The sequence below is a fragment of the Amphimedon queenslandica genome, unplaced genomic scaffold (genome assembly GCF_000090795.2).
Source record: "Amphimedon queenslandica unplaced genomic scaffold, v1.1 AMPQUscaffold_12866, whole genome shotgun sequence".
NCBI lineage: Eukaryota > Metazoa > Porifera > Demospongiae > Haplosclerida > Niphatidae > Amphimedon > Amphimedon queenslandica.
Window position 1 is genome coordinate 1,881 of NW_003546898.1, and position 22,694 is coordinate 24,574.

General features: G+C 36.5%; 1 protein-coding gene and 1 pseudogene across 1 annotated transcript; one reads left to right on the plus strand and one right to left on the minus strand.

Moving 5' to 3' along the window:
• Positions 1-535: 535 nt before the first annotated feature.
• Positions 536-13,834, minus strand: LOC109586460 (serine/threonine-protein phosphatase 6 regulatory ankyrin repeat subunit A-like). The gene is made up of 7 exons (XM_020002650.1): positions 13,761-13,834; positions 13,393-13,716; positions 6,310-6,375; positions 5,344-6,074; positions 5,248-5,287; positions 4,831-5,041; positions 536-3,936 (listed from the first exon to the last, which is right to left on the minus strand). Exons 1-7 carry the CDS (start codon positions 13,822-13,824, stop codon positions 1,215-1,217), a joined length of 4,158 nt encoding a protein of 1,385 aa, XP_019858209.1. The 5' UTR covers positions 13,825-13,834; the 3' UTR covers positions 536-1,214.
• Positions 13,835-13,952: 118 nt separating this feature from the next.
• Positions 13,953-21,647, plus strand: LOC100641095 (lon protease homolog, mitochondrial-like; annotated as a pseudogene).
• The last annotated feature ends 1,047 nt before the right edge of the window (positions 21,648-22,694 follow it).

Below are 22,694 nucleotides of genomic sequence, written 5' to 3' on the forward strand. Positions count from 1 at the left end.
TTTCATGAAGTATATTAAAAATTTATTAAAATGTCAAATAGCAAACTCAATGCTATTGTTTTACAATAAAAGTGTGTCAAAATACAATAACAACCACAGCAACAATAATAATAACAAAGTAAAAAATAAAGGAACATGTGTACATGCTATAATAAAACAATTTATTACTTAAGGAAGAAAGGGAAGACTAACAAAAGAAAGCGAAGAGGAGATCCAGTGATACTTTTCAATGGAGAATATTATTACATGGTAATATTACATAATATTACATGGAATAATAATATTACATGGAATATTAGACATGTATTACATGGTAATGATAAGATGACAATGGTTGTTAAATGTCAAACTTAGTATAAAGGTGTTAAGATTAATGGTGATACAAGTTAAGATATTACACAAGTATTATATAGGTGATATTGGTAGCCATTGGTGTATGGTGTAATAATGGTGATACAATAGTATGTAAGGTAGTGGGATGGTAATAAGGTGGTGATAGGTGTAATGGTAAGATGGTATTTAAGATACGATATCATATAGGATTGGTGATATTGGTAACCATTGTGGGTATATGGTGTAATGGTGATGATGGTACTTAAGTGGTGTAAGGTAGTTAGATGGTGCTAAGGTGGTAGGATAGGTATATATGATGGTGTAATGGTGATAGGTTACATATGGTGCTGTAGTAAGATGGTGTATTAGTAATATGGTGATAGGTTTCATACAATGGACTGATAAGGTGGTAATATGGTGATAACAGTGTGTTTAAGATACAATATCTTGTCCTGGTGGGTCAACCTGTTGTCCTTCAAGTTTCTCATGATATCCACTTACTTTGCTTTGTTCTAAAAGAAATAAATCATAATGTATCTTATGAAGATACCAACTATATTACGATGGTGAATTGGTGATATGGTGGTTATATGATAATAATAAGGCGATGATACAATGATAATGTGCTCAGGATACAATATTGCATGTCCTTGTTCATTAGATTCAAGTGTATCATGGTATTATAATGGTGCATAAATATTAGTGAATTAAAGCAATATTATTGTAATAAGGTTGCATATGTTGTGATAAGGAAGGGTGTAACATGGCAATTATTTAAGATATAGTATTGTAGTTCAAATTTTAATAATGGTGATACATAAGATGATGGTGCTGTATACACACAATATTATGGAAGTATTGAATTAAACAATGGAAGGCAATTAGGATATGTAATACTGCCTTGATGGATCAATCATCATTGGCATATTCTTGATGAAGTGGCCAAGATTGTTTGTATCATCTCTTGTTTCAACCTCTACCAGATTTTTTACATTTTTTCTAGTCTCTTCAAGGTGTTTTAATATTGCACTGTTGGACTCAGCTGCTTCAAAATCAATAGAAGTTGGATTTAAATCCATAACATCCGTTAAAAATCGAACCATTTCTAAATTAGAACTCTTGATAGCGTAATAAAGGAGGGTCTTCTGGTCTTTTGTTTTAGCTTGTGCATTACAACCACACTCTGTTATGAAGTATAGGACTAGCTCAAAATTACCAGCTTCACATGCCCCATGAACTGAAGTGTATCCGTTATTATCAGGATCATCAGGATTATAGTGACAGCTTTTAATGAGATACAGTGCCATCTCATTACGATTGAAGAGACATGCATAATGAAGAGGAATACGACCTGATTTGTCTCTTGGTACAGCATTTGAATGAATATGGTGTCTTAAGTATTGGAATATTTTAATGTTACCTTCTTTAGCTAGCAAGTGTAAGCAAGTGATGCCATCTTTATCTTGTGATTCAGGAAGTAGTCCATACTTCTCAACTAGCTCCTTTACCATATCCATCCAATTCCTCTCACAGCTTATGTGAAGTAAACTGCGTTTGTTTGCATCCAAAGATTTGACACCTTCTGGATATACATGACACAGGTAACAAAACACATCAATATGGCCATTACTGCAAGCTGTATGAAATACAGTGGATCCTTCATTATCAGTAGCTGTAAGGAGATCATGATGAGTAGAACTACCAGTAACTGAGAACAGTAAAGCTTCAGCAGTATCCTTATGACCAGAGGCAACTGCTAAGTGTAATGGTGTCTGTCCTTTCTTGTTAGTAATTAATATATTAATATTAGCAGAGCTGGTCAAAAGTGATACCATCTTCTGTTTTCCTCTCCTACAAGCAAAGTGTAATGGTGTGTCACCATCTTTATCTTGTACATTATTAAGTAAGCTTGATTTTATTAAATATTCTAATAGTTCAAACTTGTCAGCTGCTACAGCAACATGAAGTGGTGTACGGTCTTGACGATCAGTTGCATTAGGATTACAATAATTATTATCAATGAGATACTTTAATACATTCAAGTGACCTTCCTCTACTGATATGTGAACTGCTCCATACCCTTCATCATCAGTAGCTGATAGATTACACTTCTTACTAATAAGATATTTAATAACATCTAACTGATTGAAGCACACTGCAGTAAGGAATGGAGTATGACCATATCCTGTGACAGGTAGATCAAGTGATGATGGTATGTGTTCTATAATGTACTGGACCAACTCCTGTCTTCCTTTTAAACATGCTAAGTGAATAGGAGCCATTCCCTCATCATTCACAGCACACAGATCTAACTGATGATTCTCTACCAGATGTTTGAGTATAGGAAGAGAGTCACTGTACCCACAGGTAATGTGAAGAGCTGTTAATCCATTAGAAGTATTAGCTGCTACATCACACTGAGGAAGACTAGTGAGATAAAGTACGACAGGAACATGGCCTCCTTCACATGCTTTATGAAGAACTGTTCTACCAGTAGTAGTAGTGGCATTAACATCACACTGATACTTGTTGATCAGTTCCTGTAGACAATGTAGCTTACCTTCATAAGCAGCTAAATGAGCTAGTGTGTACTTATTATTGCTAGTGTGATTAGGAATATCTACACTATACTCCTGACTGTACCATTCCAGTATATGAGTATGACCACAGCCTGCTGCTGCATGCAATGCTGTTACGCCAGATTTCTTAGTAGCTAAAGGCTCAAGCTTATACTGTTGTATTAGTAATTGTACTAGATCAAGATTACCTGAGAAACACGCAAATGTGACACATGTTTCATCACTTGTCTCCTTAGCAGTGACATCACATTCCATATCATTAATTAGAAATGTGACTGATTGAATATTACCACTATTACAAGCAAGATGTAATGGAATCCTACCATCATTGTCTGTAGAGTGTATTAAACTAATGTATTGAGGATACTGACTGGTGATATGCTTGACAAAGTGAGTGTGACCTTTTAATGATGAATAATGAATAACGTTCCAACCTTCATTATCTGTTAGGCTCAGACTACACTTGTAATCCTTCACATATAATTCCAGTAGTAAGATATCACCAGATTCAGCAGCGTAATGAATTGGTAACTTACCCTTACTGTCAGCTTGATGAGGATCTAACTGATAGGTAGTTATTAATTCTTTAACAAGAGATAAGTTAAGAGACACTGAGGCATAATGTAAAGCAGTGATGCCATTCTTAGTAGCTGCAGTAGGAGACAAACCTTGTTCAGTAATAAGATACTGAACTAAATCGAAGTTACCACTCTGTGCAGCATGATGTACTAACGTGCGTCCTTCATTATCTGTTTTATTAATATCACAATGCTGCACCTCAATGAGACATTGAGTGATTTCAATATGACCAAGACGACAACAATGATGAAGACATGTCATACCATACTTATCAGTGATATTAGGATCACTGTTATGATTATTAATAAGATATTTAACAGAATTAATACTACCTGACCGGCAGGAGTAGACTAATGGTGTACAACCATAAGTATCAGTATCATTAGCATTAAGATTATACTGAGATATGATATAACTTAATACACTAGTAGAACCTGACCAGGCAGCATAATGTACTGGAGACCTACCATCATTAGTTAATGTACAATTGATATTATATTCTTCCAATGCTTTCACTAGTAATGTACTGCCACTGAGTGATGCTAAATGAAGTAATGAGCACCCATCATTTGTAGTGGCATTGATGTTAAAGTTAGGGCAAGTTCTAGCTTTCTTGAGAAGTGAAGAAAACATTTTAACTGTTTCATTTCGTTTGATAAAATCAATATTTTGTTTTATTCTAGTATTATTAATAATTCCAATACTTGATGCATCACTTTGTGCCATAAGCTTACTATACACAATACCAGCTGGATTATGCATACCTGCATCACATGCATGATGTAAACATGACCAACCATTATTATCATTAACTAACAATGCTTCATTACCTTGAGTACTAACAATATACTCAACAACTGATGATGAACCATACCATGAAGCAAAATGAAGTAGAGTCTTACCATATTGATCCTTTAAATCAATGGATAATTGATATTGATTTAAAAAATATTTAAAAAGCTCAACACTTTTATTATTTATGGAATAACAAGTATGTTGTAGTATACCAGACCCTGAATTTTTTTTGTCATCTGGTGAGAAGAGGTTTAATGATCCAAGCTTGTAGACTAATGCCAATTCTCCACTTTTACAAGCTAACAATGATAAAGACTCACTATCAAAATTTATTTGAGAAGTATTACAATTTCTCTCATTAAAAAATTCCACTAGGTCAGAATGCCCCCCCATTGCTGAATATAGTAATGCAGTGCTATTGCTATTGTCTGGTTGATCAGGAGGAACGTGACATGTGTCTACTAGATATTGTACTATAGATAAGTGGCCTTTATAAGATGCCATATGTATACTAGATACACTATTATCATCATCTTCATTAGGATCAATACCATATTGATGAATGAGTAGTTGAAGGATCTCAATGTGTCCTCCATATGATGCAGAGTGTAATGGAGTCCAACCATGAAGACCACGATGATATGTGCTGTAACCAAATTTATCAAGAAGCCATTGTACTTCATCTCTTAATCCTCTCCAAGCTGCTTCATGTAATGGTGTACTGGTATTTTCATACCATAATGGATCACATATATCTATTATAAAAATATTATAATAAATGATATTCATTTATTGTTTGATGACCACACCAAAAAATTGAGGCTGACCACAAGTTATGTATGGAATGGGTAATTTGACCTTTTGAAGCAAAACACTTAGGCAAATTGGCTAAATTTTTATTTTGTGGTGCGTTTAGTGGAAAATGTAAACTATAGGCTTAAAGGTCAGTTCATGTACTTACCAATATCAGTGGATGAGAGCTTAACCTCTTCTATTGAGAACTGTAAAATTAGAAATAATAATAATTAATTAAATTATCAACACAATAATCATAAACCTCTCTTAGATCATATTTATCTTCTGAATCACCACATGTTAGTTCAGTGATACCAATACTAGCTAACTGTTGCTGTAGCTTTGTAGTTAGAGGAAATAATAAAGAATAAAGATACTCAGAAATGAGGTACTCTAGGACAACAGAACCAGGACGAACTCGAAGAAAATAAATATTATAATGAGGAACGTCACATTCTTCAGGTATCGCACTACGAAAGAAGAATAGGTCATCTAGTGTGTAGTCATCTCTGTCAACTTTAGCAATCATTACTCGTGTACCAGGAGGAACACCTTTTACACCAAACTCTACAGCATCAGCATCTTTCAATAGTCCACCACTGTTTATAAAATAATCCTTTAACTTCTCTTCATATGACGACCAGGCTCTTTTTAATGTACGATTGTCACTCAGGAACACACGAACAAGTTTAATTATCAGTTCATAGTTAAACCATGATACATACTTATCTTGCAAAATGATAAAAAGATCAGTCATTGTTTTAATGTCACTAAACTCTTCTCTAACTGCTTGCACTGTAGATGGATTATTTTTTCTGATAGGACCCAACAGAGCATGAACATGCATTGTAAGATAATTCAAGATTTTATGAAGAAGTCCTGGCTTTTTGAGGAAGGATTCCATTGATATTTGCAATGCATCAGCAAACACATCCTGTAACTCATATATCTTCTTCGCCAAAGGATGGTTTATTTCAGGACGATGAACATAAACTGTATAAAAGAAAATCATTATTACTACATGAAAAGGTTATTGGTGTGATAAATAGCTAACATTATTAAATTTCAGTTAGTAATGTGTTTGATTTGTGCATTAAAAGGAGGCAATTACTACCTGAGTTATTGTATGAGCTATAAAATAGCTCAAAAATAGCTACAAAAATAGCCCATATAATATTATTGTATGAGCTATTTTTCTATCATAGTGAAGGATTGAATGATAAATTACCTGTTGCTCTGTCAGTGCTTGCTGGTGACAAAGCTACCTCATCTGATTCTGGAGTGGCACTCTTTTCTGAGAAAAATAATAACCAAAATAACAGCAAAAGTACTAAAATAATGTAGAGTTGTTATCAAATAAGGGTACATACAAAACCATAATTTACTAGAATTATTATGTGCTAATTTTGTGCATGTGAGACAGTATCCTAGGGAAATAATTTTGTGAGAAATCTAATATTGCATTTTCATAATCAAGTTTTTGTTATACATACAGCTAAGAGAAAAGGCAAATGAGTGACAAAATTGGGTCAAATTTTTACATTCACTATTTGTACATAACGATATTCATCGCATAATAATGATATTCATGTACTATATCAGTAGTGTGACTTCCAGCAATTGGCTTAAAGGGTAACTGCAATGTTTTTTTTTTGGGTATTTATTTTATGGTCTTAATGTGAGTACCAGACCATAATAATAATGTGTTCAAACTCCCTTTATATTTCAGAAGGCTCAGTGTCACATATCAACTGTGTTTGGCCAGTTTTCTTAACTTATAGCTAATTTGTAGTTAAATAACTAATTCTAATAACTTTTGGTCTGCCAATCCGCCCACTTGCCATACTACATAAACCCCTGCTTCAGCCATCTTCCTCGGCCTTTTTCTTAGCTCTGCTGTGCTATAGTAGTGCCACGTGTCAAGCCAAGCTTGAGTTCATCAATGGATGAGATCCTTAAGAAGTCGGACACTATTTCAGGAAAGGTGGACACCCTCACAGAGGATGTGACCAACCTAAAGAGGAAAGACAAACAGAGAGAGAAAGATGGTAAGACTGTTCCAGACGAGACTGAGGAAGATCACCACCGCTCCAGATCTAGGAGCTGCGCTAGGAGCAGAAGCCCCCTTGGTCCCAGGAGACACTGGTGACCTAGAAGGGAATAGGAGATCAACCTCTCACGAAATGACCTCGGAGAGGTCTTGGGGGGATAGAGACCCGGCGGAGCCCACAGATCTTCTCTTTACCTCACTACTCGGACGAGGAAGATGGGGTTGAATTGATTGAAGTCTTGGAGGGGACTCATAGATTCTTGAAGACAGTATGCATACGGAGTATGTCGAATGAACTCCGGAGGAAGAAGTGGAGCGTTTACAAGTTCCCCAAGGTGCCAGCTACTATAACCCCAAAGGTGGACCAGGTCATAAAGTCTTTGGCTTCACAATCTGCCAAATTGACCAACAGAGAGCTGGCCCGATTGCAAACTTCGTTTTAGACTCCATGGCTCCCGTCTGCCTTGATGGAGATGATATCCCACGAGCCAGACAGGGTGTCTATCGAGGATATAAAGATTGCCACATCAACAGCTACTGAGCTAATTGGTAACACGTCAGCACAGATATGCCACCTCAGAAGAGAAAAACTGATGCAATCCATCAATAAGAACCTGCTCCCCTTGGTCAAAGAGGATGGAGACTTCCTTGAAGCTCCTCCCAACCTTTTCAGTGCTGACTTTTCGAAGCGTGCCAAGGACCACTTGGATCAAGTGAAATCACTCAAAGCAGTATCACTCCTAACTAAACATATCCCCCAGATACAGAGCTCCGGCAACAAGCCAGCTCATGTTTTTCGGAGAGGCAGGGAGAGGCCAGGCCAGTGGAAGGGGTGGAGGCCCCACATTCTCACAAAAGAGTCGTTCAGGGGAAAGACCTCCCTGTCACTAGTCCAGAAACTCTCTCAGAAACAACACACACGTTTGTTCAATAAAAGTATTTCAAAATACTCAGTCAATACAAAATGCAATTGTAGCCAAGGGCATCATACCTCTGCAAAAGCAATCAAGTCCAGCCGGACGGCTGGCATACTTTATAGCCAATTGGCAAAAACTAACAAAGGACCGGTGGGTCCTAAATACAGTATTGGGGTACAAGATAGAATTCATCTCAGAACCCTGCCAGTACCAGAGACCCTTCCCAACCCAATTAAATCAGGACCAGCAAAAGCTGGTGTCTCAGGAGATCACAGAAATGATCTCAAAAGGGGCAGTATTAGAGATACAAGCCCCACAAGAGGGGAGTTTTTTCTCCACCCTCTTTCTAGTACCAAATAAAGATGACGGCCAGAGGCCTGTAATAAATCTAAAAAACCTCAATTCATTCATAAATGCCCCACACTTCACGATGGAGGGAATACATACCCTCAAAAGCCTACTCAGGAAAGGAGATTGGCTTGTGAAGATAGACTTGAAGGATGCTTATTTTTCAATCCCCATAAAATAACAACACAGGAATTTCCTGTTTTTCCAATTCGAAAACAAAGTCTACCAGACTACCAGTTCAACTGCCTCCCATTCAGCCTGGCCTCAGCCCCATGGGTCTTTACCAAGACCCTAAAGCTGATAGCAGCTCTCGGACAGGAGCTGGGGATACAGTTGGCAGTCTACATAGACAACATTCTCCTAATGGCAGAGACCAAGGAGAAGGCCAGCGACCATGCATCAGGCCTGATACACCTTTTCCAATGCCCAGGGTTCACAATAAATTTGGAGAAGACAATACTACAACCATCCCAGTGCCTAGAATTCCTAGGTTTTATGGTAGATACCATCAAGATGAAGCTGAGTCTCCCAACTCAAAAAAAAAAAGATTCGGGCGGAGTCTCGACAACTATTGGGGATGGAGCATGTAACATGTCGCGCCCTCTCAAGGTTAATTGGCAAAATGAATGCCACAAACCAGCTCCTCTTTTCTACAGGAGCCTACAGATAGACCTGGCATCAGCCCTCAGGGAAGGGAACCAGGATTACGAGACAACCCTTGCTCTGTCTCCCAACAGCAAGGAGGAACTAATCTGGTGGGACACACAGATGATAAATTGGAATGGCAAAATGCTACTGACAACGGAGCCAGACCTGATCATAGAATCAGATGCCTCAACCCAAGGCTGGGGTGCCTCTCATCAGGGCTCCAGCACTGGAGGACCCTGGTCTCCCCAGGAGAGGGAGTGTCATACAAACTGTCTGGAACTGTTAGCGGTGACTCTAGTTCTAAAGACATTGCCAAAAACAAGACAGGAATGTCAGTATTAATGAAGATAGACAACACGACAGCAGTTGCCTATATCAACAATCAGGGTGGGACAGTATCCAAAGAGTTGATATCCCTGACCAGGAACCTATGGATGTGTTGTCTGGAGAGGAACATCCGCATTCAAGCTCAGCACCTACCTGGTGTATTAAACCAGGCGGCAGACAGGGAATCGAGGTCCATGAGGGACAGGTCAGATTGGAGTCTAGATCACTCAACATTTCAAAAAATCAACAGGGTCTATGGGCCACTGGAAGGGGACTTATTTGCATCAAGACTAACCAATCAGTGTCAACGTTACTTCAGTTGGCGGCCAGATCCGTTTGCAGAGGCAACCTCCAGGACTGGACAATAATAAAAGGCTTTGCCAATCCCCCCTGGAACCTGATATCCAGAGTATTAACGAAAACACAAGCACAGGGGACAGATATAATTCTGGTAGCCCCTGTCTGGAAGACACAGCTGTGGTATCCCCTCCTATTGTCATTAATAGCAGATTGGCCATGGCTACAGAGACCCAATATAAAGTCAATACCCATAATGCCCCAATTAGCCGTTTGGAGCATCTCAGGGAAAGCCTTAGCAATTAAGGCCTTTCAGGACAAGCTACTGATCTCATCATTGACTCTTGGAGATCGAAGACTAGTAAATCATATGACTCATTATTTAGCCGATGGAATCGCTGGTGTTCTGAACGGGGTTCAGATCCCTTTTCAGGACCAGTGAGTGAGGTTGCAAATTTTCTAGCCTCTTTATACCAAGAGGAATACCAGTATAACTCGGTCAATGCTTACAGGTCAGCCATATCATCAGTACATGACAGAGCAGATGGAGTACCAGTTAGTCAACACCCCATTATCACTAGGCTGATAATAGGGATATTCAATGTAAGATTCCCCATCCCCAGATGTTCTAATACTTGGGATGTACAACGGGTACTCAATTTCCTTCAATCCCAAGGGAAGTCAGAGACACTCCCACTCAAAATGCTGACACTGAAAAGTAGCAATCACCAGATCATCCCAGTCTGCAGACTTATCTCAACTAGACACCTCAAGAATGAGGCCGGCTGAGAATGGGTTTCATTCTTACCATCTGCGTTAGCAAAACAGTCAAGGCAGGGTAAGCCAACAGAAACTTTCTTCTTCCCCTCCTTCTCGCAAAACCCTATACTGTGCCTGGTGGAGACCATCTCAGTATACATAGACAAAACTAATCAGGTACGGGGGAATGAAACTAAATTATTTCTGTCTTTCATCAAACCTCACAAAGCAGTAACAAAGCAGTAAAAGAGAACAGTCTTGGAACATGCTGGGATAAATACGGAAATATTTAGGGCTCACTCCACTCGTGGAGCATCAGCCTCAATAGCAGCTAGAGGCAGAGTTACACTAGAAGATTTTTGAAAGCAGCAAACTGGAGCTCAGAGTCAGTTTTCCAGAAATTCTACCATAAAGAATTAGATCAAGCAGCCTATGGAAGGGCTGTAATCAATCAGAATAGCGTGGGAGAAGCTACGAATAACACAGTTGATATGTGAGACTGAGCCTTCTGAAGTATAATTGTCAGAATGGCTAAGGCCACAAAGTGACTGCAAGCTATTCTAGATTATATGAAGAAGGTGAAGTCGATCATATCAACTGTCCACACCCACCCTCCCAACGGAAGAGGAGGAGCTAATCGAAGGCCAAGGAAGATGGCTGAAGCAGGGGTTTATATAGCATGGCAAGTGGGCGGATGGGCGGACCAAAAGTTATTAGAATTAGTTATTTAACTACAAATTAGCTATAAGTTAAGAAAACTGGCCAAACACAGTTGATATGATCGACTTAACCTTCTTCATATAATGTAGAATAGCTTGCAGCCACTTTGTGGTGTTAGCCATTCTGACAATTGTCCGAAAAAAATTATTCACTGAGATATGAGCCTTCAAAAATTGCACTTTTTACTTTCTACCAATTTACTTCCTGTCGATGGGTGTGGCTAAATGTGACATAATTAAACCATAGATAATAGAGTAATTAAAAGGAATTGGAAACGCCCACACTTTCCTGTTTCACTCAGTGTCCGTATGCAGTAATGGCTCCAGATAGCTCTGTGAATTCAGCAAGCCTCCTCTAGTGCTCCTGGTGGTTGTTAAAAGGTTACTAATTTTCCTTTTATAAAGGCAAAGTGTCACAACAATAAAGACTAGAGTTCTTCTGCATGAAAATCAATCAAATTTACTGAGTGCCTTATGGTTTGCTCCGGCACTGATGCACATGCATGTGACTGTTCACAGCCACATTTTAGAAATTAACATACAGTTACCTTCAAAATTATTTTGTTCTGTATATTCTAAAGCAGAAATATAGACAGCATCTTTATAGGGATAAATTATTATATTTTTTAAAGAATTTTGTTTATAAATGTCTAAATTTTAATTTTCGTCCCATGATCTATAAAGAACAACATACAAGTAAAATTATAAGTCATTGCACTAAAGTAGCACTTCAGTAATCACTGTAGCAATAATTGTTACAGTAGGATCTTCGGTACTGCTACATGGTAGAGGTACGAAAGAATACAATAAATTTTCGCTGAAAGTTTCCATTACTACCACAGGAGTATTGAATAAGATTTGAAAGTGTGCTATTGGCATGCAGGTCTACTTATAGTTGCCTGGTATGCTATAGACTTTCATTGTTTATCCTTTGATGGTGAGTTATAGGTACAAAACTGTTTTTATGGAAGCTATCACTGAAAATAGCCAATTTATACATGGATTGCAGGTGTAATTTATGTATTTCAAAAATTTCAATAAATAGTCGTACCAGTATACAACATTATTAATGACAAGAGCTACCTCAGTTACAAACTACTTTGCAAATAAACCTAGATAAAGTCCTCTGGTTGATTCTCGAGGCAATAAAAATTGATTGAATTCTTTGGACACGGATTACAACGCACATTCTCCATTCATTGCTATGGGATCATGTGAGCCGTTTCCAATCCCTTTTAACTCTAATATCTATGATTAAACATAGAAGTAGGAATGTTTGCAGATAACTCCATTCCTTTATAGAGGAAAAGATCTTTATTCTCTGCATTGTAATGTAATAGCAGTAATTTAAAAATTGGGATCATTAACTTTCATTATTTTAAGCATGCAACTGCAAGAAAGACATGAAGTATGACAGGAAGTAGAAACAGGAAGTGAAGCAAAAAATGCATTTTTGAAGGCTCATATCTCAGTGAATAATTTTTTTAGGACAATGAGAGTTGGAACACATTATTATAATGGTCAGGTAATCATATTAAGACCATAAAATAAATGTAGGTTTAACACCAACTAGGAGGTCTTAAACCGATATAAACAACGAATGCTATTATAGCTGTGCGGCTGCATTGTTAACAATGATGCGACCACTGCCACATGTTGCAATGTGCAGGGGCATTGCGGTGGACTGTGTGTTTCAATAGAGCAGTAATGGCAGCTTGGAATACACTTTAGTCAAGAAGAAGGCTTAAGAAGTGACTGGATGAAGCTATCATGAGCAAACCTCACGCTAATATGACCCTAGGATGGCTTTGACTGACAATGGAGCCAAACTATGAGACCGCTGGATCATGACGCAGTGACCCCAGTGAAGATCTCTCTGGTGGGTTATTCACAGTGTGGAAGAGCAAGAGGAATATCATATTCTTGAAGGCTTAGTGGAAGAAGAGCCAGCAGACCTTTTTCTATTACTATAATAATAGCTTTTGAAATTTTAATCAAAATTATGCTTCTTGGCCCCGACTCGGCCCCGGGATTTATACAATTTTAATACCTCATTAGTCCTCAAAACATCAAAGAGAATTATTCATGAGTTGTTTATATATCCAAAAAGACATAGCGGTTACCCTAAGGCTTTAATACCAAAAAGGAGATAATTAGGCTATCCAGTACCTAAACGTATGCTAACACATAAAGTTGATACTATTTGATACATAGTATTAATGTCAACACTCAACTAATATATGTACCTTTTGAACTAGTTGATCCTGCAGGTGGCATAGCTGGTAGAGGATGTTCACGAGCTATTTCATCAGCTAATGCTGAATTTCTTCCTCCTTCTTTAACAGCTACACACACTCTCCTCCAACAAGGAATACCATAACGTTCGTAATCATAATCTTTTATTAGCCAATACTCTAAAACTTTCTGCAGACAAGTGACAGTATCTCCACGACAATCAGCTTCTATCCTGTTAATTGTGCTTATTTTGAGACGCAAGGAAATGGCAATTTGCTTCCAGCGAGGTGAAAGTTGCTCCATTTTTTCATAAATATCATAAAAGTCCTCGATATCTGCAAAAAATACTATTAAATATCAAATATATCCACAAACTCACTTAGTTCTTTATTGCAAACGTTTATAAAAGGAGCAGAGGAGGAAGTACTAGTACTTGTAGCCATTGTTTGTGGAATGTACACACCCACAAAAAGGTGGTCATCTAGGCGTGGCTCACAAGCTCAGTAGTACTCCGTAGTCTCTACATCTCTGAATAGTATACGGAGTAGACACGTGAGTTGTAATGAGCTTAATGGCGTTCCTCGTGGCGTTCCCTCGAACGTTCCCTGTCCAGTGTACTTGTAGAAAGCTTCTATCCCAGTATCCCTCTCTTCATTTTTAGTAGAACACCATCAGACAATCAGCTCTTGAATCTCATTTACTCAATAAAGGAGTGAGGACATAATGTAATGTTACTAATGTACCACTGCTCAGTGTAATCCAGTAATTAATTGAGTTAAAATTAGATTAAAGATTTAATGAACTGTCTATTATATATGCCAATAATTTCCAGGGGATTAAAAAATAATTCATAAAATTAGACCTAAGGTGGGAATCATAATTTTTTTAGAGGGTATATTTCCTGGGGAAAATATTTCACGAAAATCACCTTTCAACCTATTCACAAGGAAAAATTTTGCAGTTTTCTTCTACTGACCATTATTAGTATAGTAAAAAACAATTTTTGTAGGTAAAAATTTTTGCGAATTTTCTAAAACCGTTAAATTAGCAAAATGAAATCCCCTTGAAATATACCCCCTATACGGTATATGAATTTTTATGTACAATTATTTTGTTCATATTTAAACTGAATTGATATTTACAATTACTTGGAAGTTATTTTTGAAATTATTTGTAAACCTAAGAGCCACATATTAATTTTATTTATAATGTCTCCTCTCCCTCTATCATCTCTCATACATGTATACTCCAGTAGTTCTGAATCAAGTGATGGATCAGATGATCCTAAGACTAATGATGATGAAGGGTCTCTGGATAAGGTTGATTTGGGTTCTCTCTCTCGTGCTATTGCCACCATATCAATACCTGATACTCTACCTGAGCAGGTACCTCTCCTGGTACTCAATAGGAACCCAATGTTCTCACGGTTTGTCAAAATGGTGGAGGTAAGTCTAAATGATTTGTGATTGTTAGTTATACTCTACCATATACTGGGTACTTTTGGATGGGCTTGAATTAGTGAATTTGATTAACTGATCACAAAAAGTCATAATTCAAAAATTTACTGTCAGAATCAGCTCAAATATTCTACATAGCATAAGGACATCAATATGTATCAGAAAATGTAATAAAAATTTTGGGGTGATTTTGGAGCCATTTTTGGAAAAACCATGGGTTATAGTACTAGGAAATTTTCCGAATTTGCTCATTTAAAAAATTAACATAACTCAAAAATTTGAGTTCGGAATCGGCTGAAACCTTCTACATAGCATAAGGACATCAATATGTATCATAAAATGTAATAAAAATTTGGAATGATTTTGGAGCCATTTTTTGGAAAAACCATGGGCTATATAAATTTTCCGAAATTTGCTCATTTTTAAAAATAGCCATAACTCAATAATTTGAGCTTGGAATTGGCTAAAAATTTTCTACACAGCATAAGGACATCAATATGTATCAGAAAATGTAATAAAAATTTGGGGTGATGCCTTTTTTTGGAAAAACCATGGGCTATATAGTACAGGGAAACTTTCGGAAATTTCTCATTTAAAAAATGACCATAACTCAAAAGTTTAAGCTCGGAATCGGCTGAAACTTTCTACATAGCATAAGGGCATCAATATGTATTTTAAATTTTAATAAAAATTTGGGGCCATTTTGGATGATTTTAAAGTGGTTAATAGACTAAGTGGTTAAAAAAATGGACTAAAGTCCCTGTACTATAATAGTACAGAGACATTAGCCAAATTTCACTAAAAATGAAAAGTAGAAAATTTTTCATTTTTGTAATATTTCCTGATACATAATACATGTTCTTATGTTGTGTAGAAAGTTTGAGTTAAATCAAAATTGGATTTTTTAACGAATTTTTTAAGTTCCTCAAAATCGAGTTGAAATTTAAGCAATGTACCATGGGCCATAGTACAGGGTACTGTATACGCCATATATTTTATGAGGATTAAATTTAGCAATTTTTGCTTTTTGGAAAAATTTATGAAATTAAAATCTGTGCTGATTATATAGTAGGTGTGGCGATTACATTAAAATCGCGAAATTTTTATTCGTGAATACAAAAATGCAGCCAAATTGCAAACTTTTATACCCGCGAAATATATGGCATATATGGTATTTTGTCAAGAATACTGGTAGGAGAAAATATTTCATTCTGTTACATGACCATTCTTATCTCTCTCTCTCTCTCTCTTGTCCCACAGAGAGTCATTGGCTCAGATCATTGAGGCTAGTAAAAGAGTTATAGATGATCCTACACATCTTGCTGATTTTGGAGCTGCACTGACCAGTGGAGAATCACATCAAATTCAAGCAGTTCTTGAATGTCCAGACGTAATCACTATTACTATTATTATTATTATTGTTGTTGTTTTTGTTGTTGTTGTTATTGTTTTTATTAGATTCCTGAGCGATTAATGTTAATACTTGAACTACTCAAGAAAGAACTAGCCATTGTAACACTACAAAAGAAACTTGGAAAAGAAGTAAATACATGTATAGAGTGTATGTACATGTAAATGAGCTCATTTCACTTCAATATGAAGAATTGTGCGTTTATGATATTGTAGCCAAATATATTTACAATGGAAAAGATAAAAATGGCAAGCAATGCTATAGAGAAATACAATCTATTTGCTTTGCCACATTTTTAACCCTTATATTCTGTAATTTTTTTTATTTTTAGGTTGAAGAGAAGTTTACTAAAATGCAGAGGAAATATTTATTACAAGAGGAACTGAAAATAATAAAGAGAGAACTAGAAATAGAAGTAATGGAGACTGAGAGAGAGAGGGGGGAGAGGTGAATGGAAGAAGTTGAATAAGTTGTTTTTAATATTAAACAAGTTTTGTGAAAAGATCTTGTCAATGACTGTACCAAAGGAAGTGGAGACTGTGATTGAAGAAGAATTGAACAAACTGTCCTTCCTTGACAACCACTCATCAGAATTTAAGTAAAAAAGAAAGATTTTATGATTGCCTTTTACTTTATCATCCCTGCCTTTTTTGCCCCTCCCTCACTCCCCCCTCCCTCCCTCCCTCCCTCCCTCCCTCTCTCTCTCCCCCCTCTCTCTCCCCCTCCTTCCCTCCCTCCCTCTCTCTTCTAGTGTTACAAGCAACTATCTTGATTGGTTGATGAGTATACCCTGGGGTAAGACCAGTAAAGAGGACTTCCATTTAGAGAGGGCTAAGGTTATACTTGATGAGGATCATTATGGACTCAAGGACATTAAGGACAGGATACTGGAGTTTATAGGAGTCTCAAGATTGAAAGGATAAGTTCAAGGAAAGATACTCTGCTTTGTAGGACCACCTGGTAATGTATTGTACATGTACATGTACTGTCTATTTTATTAATTTATGTTTATTGGGTAATGATTCTATTGGTACTACTGGTAGTGTGTTTATTAATTTATAACTCTTTTATTCTCTTACAATTCTTTTTATAAGGAATATATTGTGCTTTAATTGCTACGTATGTGTATGTACGTTGTACATGTACAAGTACTTTAAACATATTATTTGAATCAGTCTACATGTTATTATATGGTCATGTTTTTTCTTCTATTATGTTCCTCTTCCTCCCTTCATCCCCCCTCTTTCTCTCTCTGCAGGTGTTGGTAATACCAGTATAGCTCATTCACTTGCCCGGGCATTAAATAGAGAAGTAAGACCACACAATAAACTAATACACCAATCACTGACTGACTCTCTCTCTTCGTGTGTGTGTGTGTTACTACTTTAGGTTCAGTGTAGGAGGTATGACTGATGTGGCTGAGATAAAGGGACACAGGAGGACATACATGTATGTTGGTCCAATGCCTGGTAAAGTGATACAGTTTGAAGAAAGTACAGACCGAGAATCCACTCATACTGATCGATGAGGTTGATAAACTGGGACTCGGGTACCAGGTATGGGAGTTTGGGAATGGAATATTGTTGTAGATAATTTTTTTACATGTATTGATGATGCATAATGCTTTATAGTATATGATAGCGTTGGATTTATGGTTTTTTTTTCTTGTTTTTGTTTATTTATTATTCATGTTCTCTCTCTCTCAAAGGTGATCCAGCCAGTGCTTTGTTAGAGTTGTTGGATCCAGAGCAGAATTCTTTCTTTTTGGATCATTATCTTGATGTTCCTGTGGATCTCTCACATGTTCTGTTCATTAGTACAGCCAATACAACTGACACTATACCAGGACCACTCATTGACAGAATGGATATAATACAAGTAAAGGAGCAACTGATACATGAATATATATGTACTTATATTGTGTAGCAAGTTCGAGCTGATTCCAATCAAGATCGGATTTTTTTACGAAATTTTAATTTTGTTAAAAATAAAAAGGAAAGAAATTTCCATTTTTATTACATTTCCTGATACATATACCGTATAGGGGTTATATTTCACTGAAAATAAATTTTGCGTTCATTAAATTCACGAAATTAAATTCCACAAAAGAGGTGTGGCACACTAGGAAAAATGGCTGCAGTGCAGAAGGTAGGATTCGCGAAAATTTATACCAGCAAATAGCAAATCTGAACAAATTTGGGAAATTTTATACCAACAAAATAAAACCTCTATACGGTATGTTCTTATGCTGTGTAGCAAGTGTGAGCTGATTCCAATCAAAATCGAATTTTTATGAGTTTTTAAATTTGCTCAAAAATTGGGCCAAAGTCCCTGTACTATAGTACAGGGTCGTTAGCCAAATTTCATCAAAAATGACAAGGTGAGGATTCTCAGTTTTTATAACACTTTTTACTACATATACATGGTCTTATGTTGCCTACAAAGTTTGAGCTGATTCCGATCCAAATTAGATTATTTAGGAATTTTTAAAGTTGCTAAAAAATCAGGCCAATGAACATGTACTATAGTACAGGGTTGTTGGCCAAATTTCTTCAAAAATTACAAGGTGAGAATTCTCCATTTTTATAACACTCTTTAATACATACATGATACATGTACTTTTGTTGCATATATACATGTAGTTTAAGCTGATTCCGATCAACATTGGATGTTTACATTAAAGTTTATTCATACACCATAGACTATTATATCATTCTTAATCTCACTCTTAGGTCTCTGGTTACATATCAGAAGAGAAGGAAGCCATTGCTCAGAATTACCTGATACCTCAAGCTTGCTCTTCCTCTGGTTTGGAGGATGGACAGGTCCTCATAGAAACTGATGCTCTCCAGTCCCTCATCAAGTAGTACTGCAGGGAGAGTGGAATGAGGAACCTACAGAAACACATTGAGAAGGTTATGGCTGTAATATAAGTCATAATAATGAATGCATACACATGTACATATGTTGTCCTTTGCTTGTTGAACTGTTTCATTATTTATGTAGTGTACATGTAATTGTACAGTTACTTCAAATATTCAGCTAAATATTCCCTATACTTATAATATTATGGCATACCATATATACATGTATGGCCAGGTGCCATTGAGCATGTGCATAATAGCTAATAATGGTGGATTTTATTTTGGCGAATGGCTATCAAAACACCAAATCTGCCCAATTTAACTTTCTCCGAAATTTCCCACTATATGGTACGTCCGTTGTAATTTCAATCTCCTTCATTGTACAGATATTACATAAAGCTGCTTTTAAGGTGGGCATCCACTATGCAGCATTGTTGCTTGCAACTTGTGGTTAAACCTTTGATGTGGTTGGGCAACATGTTGCATGAAGTAGAGAGAGTCTCAACTTCATGCAATATGTTGCACAACCACATCAAAGGTACTTGCAACAAAGTTGCATAGTGGATGCGCACCTTTAAAGTTGTATCACTGTCTCTTCTTCTAATTTAAAAGATTTCGTCGGTCATCCTCTGTTCATTTCCAATCGCCTCTACGAGACCACACCCCCTGGAGTGGTCATGGGTCTGGCTTAAACATCAATGGGAGGCACTACTCTTTATGTGGAGACAGGCATGACTGAGGGGCAGGGCCTGTCAAAGGAGGGGAGAGGAGAGGGGGGCATGACTACCACTGGACAGTTAGGAGATGTAATGAAGGAGTCCACTGTTATTGCTTATACTTATGCTAAGGTAGAGAGGAGAGAGAGAGAAATAACAATGTAAGGTGCTATGATGTAAATTGTATTTTTTGTATTTATTTTAGTCATTTTTGTCTTCAAAAGATCCTACAAATGATTTCCTTGAGAAAGCAAAGTTCATCTCCATGTTCCTGAGGTAAGTAATACTTTCATAATAATAATAATAATGATATTGTTATTATTATTTTTGCAATTATTATTATTGCCATTATTATTTTCAACAATTAATAATGACAGCTGCAACTAATATTATTATTTTATTATGATCAATTTTATTGATTATTATTGTTATTATTATCATTATTTTATTAATTAAAGGGTACTACCCCAAAGGATGGTCCCTTAGCAGGTGTCACTATAGTCTCTGCCCTCCTCTCACTGGCTATGGATCGTCCAATACGTCAGAATGTTGCCATGACTGGGGAACTGTCACTCACTGGAAAGGTATGTACATGTACATGTATGCTGGTATAGTAAATTGACATTTGTATAAACTGTGTAATATACATGTATGCAATATAATATGTTTCATAGTCTTTTCTTTTGTTCAAATTACCATAAATGTTCAAATAAAGGCCGGGCTTGAATAAACGCCTGGTACTAAGAATCTCCAAGTATAGATACGCATATTTTACTCAATGTAAATCCTACAATCTGTGGAGTGTCCAAAATGGCCTAACTTGTTACCTTAAGCCTACTATTTTTAGCGTCTACTAAATTTAGCTATATTAGCGAGAGAGCTTTAAACCGCTAAATTAAATAGACGCCTAAATAATTATAATGGTTATTTTTATAGTTAATTTGGTTAAAAACGCTAAAATTAGTAACGCTAAACATGATTTTTGCTGATTTCGCTAAAATTAGTAGACGCAAATAATAGTAGGCTTAAGGTAAGCTGAGTGCATTGAATCTGGAGGTCCGGGTTCGAATCCCAGTTTTTTCTTTACGCAATTTTTTTGTCCTGGAAAGAAATAAACGCCCTGGCTTTTATTTGAACATTTACAGTAATCAGTGATTTTTTGGGAAAACCATTGGCTATAGTACAGGGAAATTTTCTGAAATTGGCTCATTTTTAATGACCTGGGGGCGAAGCCCCCAGGTTGTTCCTATAATTGATTTCACCATCACGCTATCTATATATATATATATATATATATTTGTATGTCCACACTTACATTTCTTCTATACATGTTGTATTGGAGAAATAACAAGCCTTAGCAACCAACCACCCACGCTCCTTTACGTAAGTGGGTGTGGCCACGACAAGCAAAATGGCGGATTGCTCACGGGACAAAGTTATGAGCTTTCTAACTAGTCAGGCGGGGCCTCGCCTGACTACTTTCTGACAGCAAAAGAACATAGAGATACTGTCTAAAAACTTCTCTAGAAGCATTTGAAGGTAGAGAGAACCTCTTAATAAGTGCCCAGCTATGCATGCAAGGTGGTGAAATCAATTATAGGAATATTTTTTACACTGTTACGCTTATTTAAATGGCCGTAACTCAAAATTTTTAACCCTGGAATTGGCTCAAACTTTCAACATAGCATTAGTACATCAATATGTAGATTTCAGAGCCATTTTTTGAAAAAACCTTGGGCTATAGTACATTTTTATTACATGATCCTCTTGTCCCACAGAGAGTCATTTTGGAGCTGCACTGACCAGTGGAGAATCACATCAAATTCAAGCAGTTCTTGAACATCCAGATGTAATCACTTCAAGTCCACTGTGGCAGGAGAACTGGAATAAAATTGTTGACTTATTTAATTTTGATTAATTTTTATAAAATAATATTATATTAAAAATTTATTAAAATGTCAAAATAGAAAATTCAATGCTATGTTAAAGTAAGTCAAAATACAATAACAACAACAACAACAACAATAATAATATAAGCATAACAATGACAATAAGAATGAGACTGATAATAATAATTTTAGAATAAAAAGAGAAAAGGAAAGTAGAGAGAGAAATGGTGACAAAATATTTAGAACAACAATAATAATAATAACAAATTAAGTGTATATACAAAATAAAGGTACATGTGTACATGCTATAATAAAACAATTTATTAATTAAGGAAGAAAGGGAAGACTAACAAAAGAAAGCAAAGAGTAGCTCCAGTGATACGTGTTAATGGAGAATATATTAAAGAAGAAGGATTGGTGATATTGGTAACCATTGGGGTGTATGTGTGGGTATATGGTGTAATGGTGATAACTGCATGGTAAGGTGGTTACGGTTAGGATAGTAATATGGTGGTACAATGTCTTTGGTGTACATGATAATGATAAGATGACAATGGTGGGTAATTGTCAAACCTAGGATAAAGGTATTAAGATTAATGGTGATCTAAGTTAAGATATTACACAAGTAATGTATAGGTGATATTGGTAGCCATTGGTGTATGGTGTAATAGTACAATGGTGATACAATGGTATGTAAGGTAGTGGGATGGTGATAAGGTGGTGATACTGTGTAATGGTAAGATGGTGTTTAAGATACAATATCGTATAGGATTGGTGATATTGGTAACCATTGTGGGTATATGGTGTAATGGTGATGATGGTACTAAAGTGGTGTAAGGTAGTTAGATGGTTGTAAGGTGGTAGGATAGGTGTATTGGTAATATGGTGATAGGTTACATACTATGGACTAATAAGGTGGTAATATGGTGATAAGGTTGTGTTTAAGATACCGTATCTTGTCCTGGTGGGTCGACCT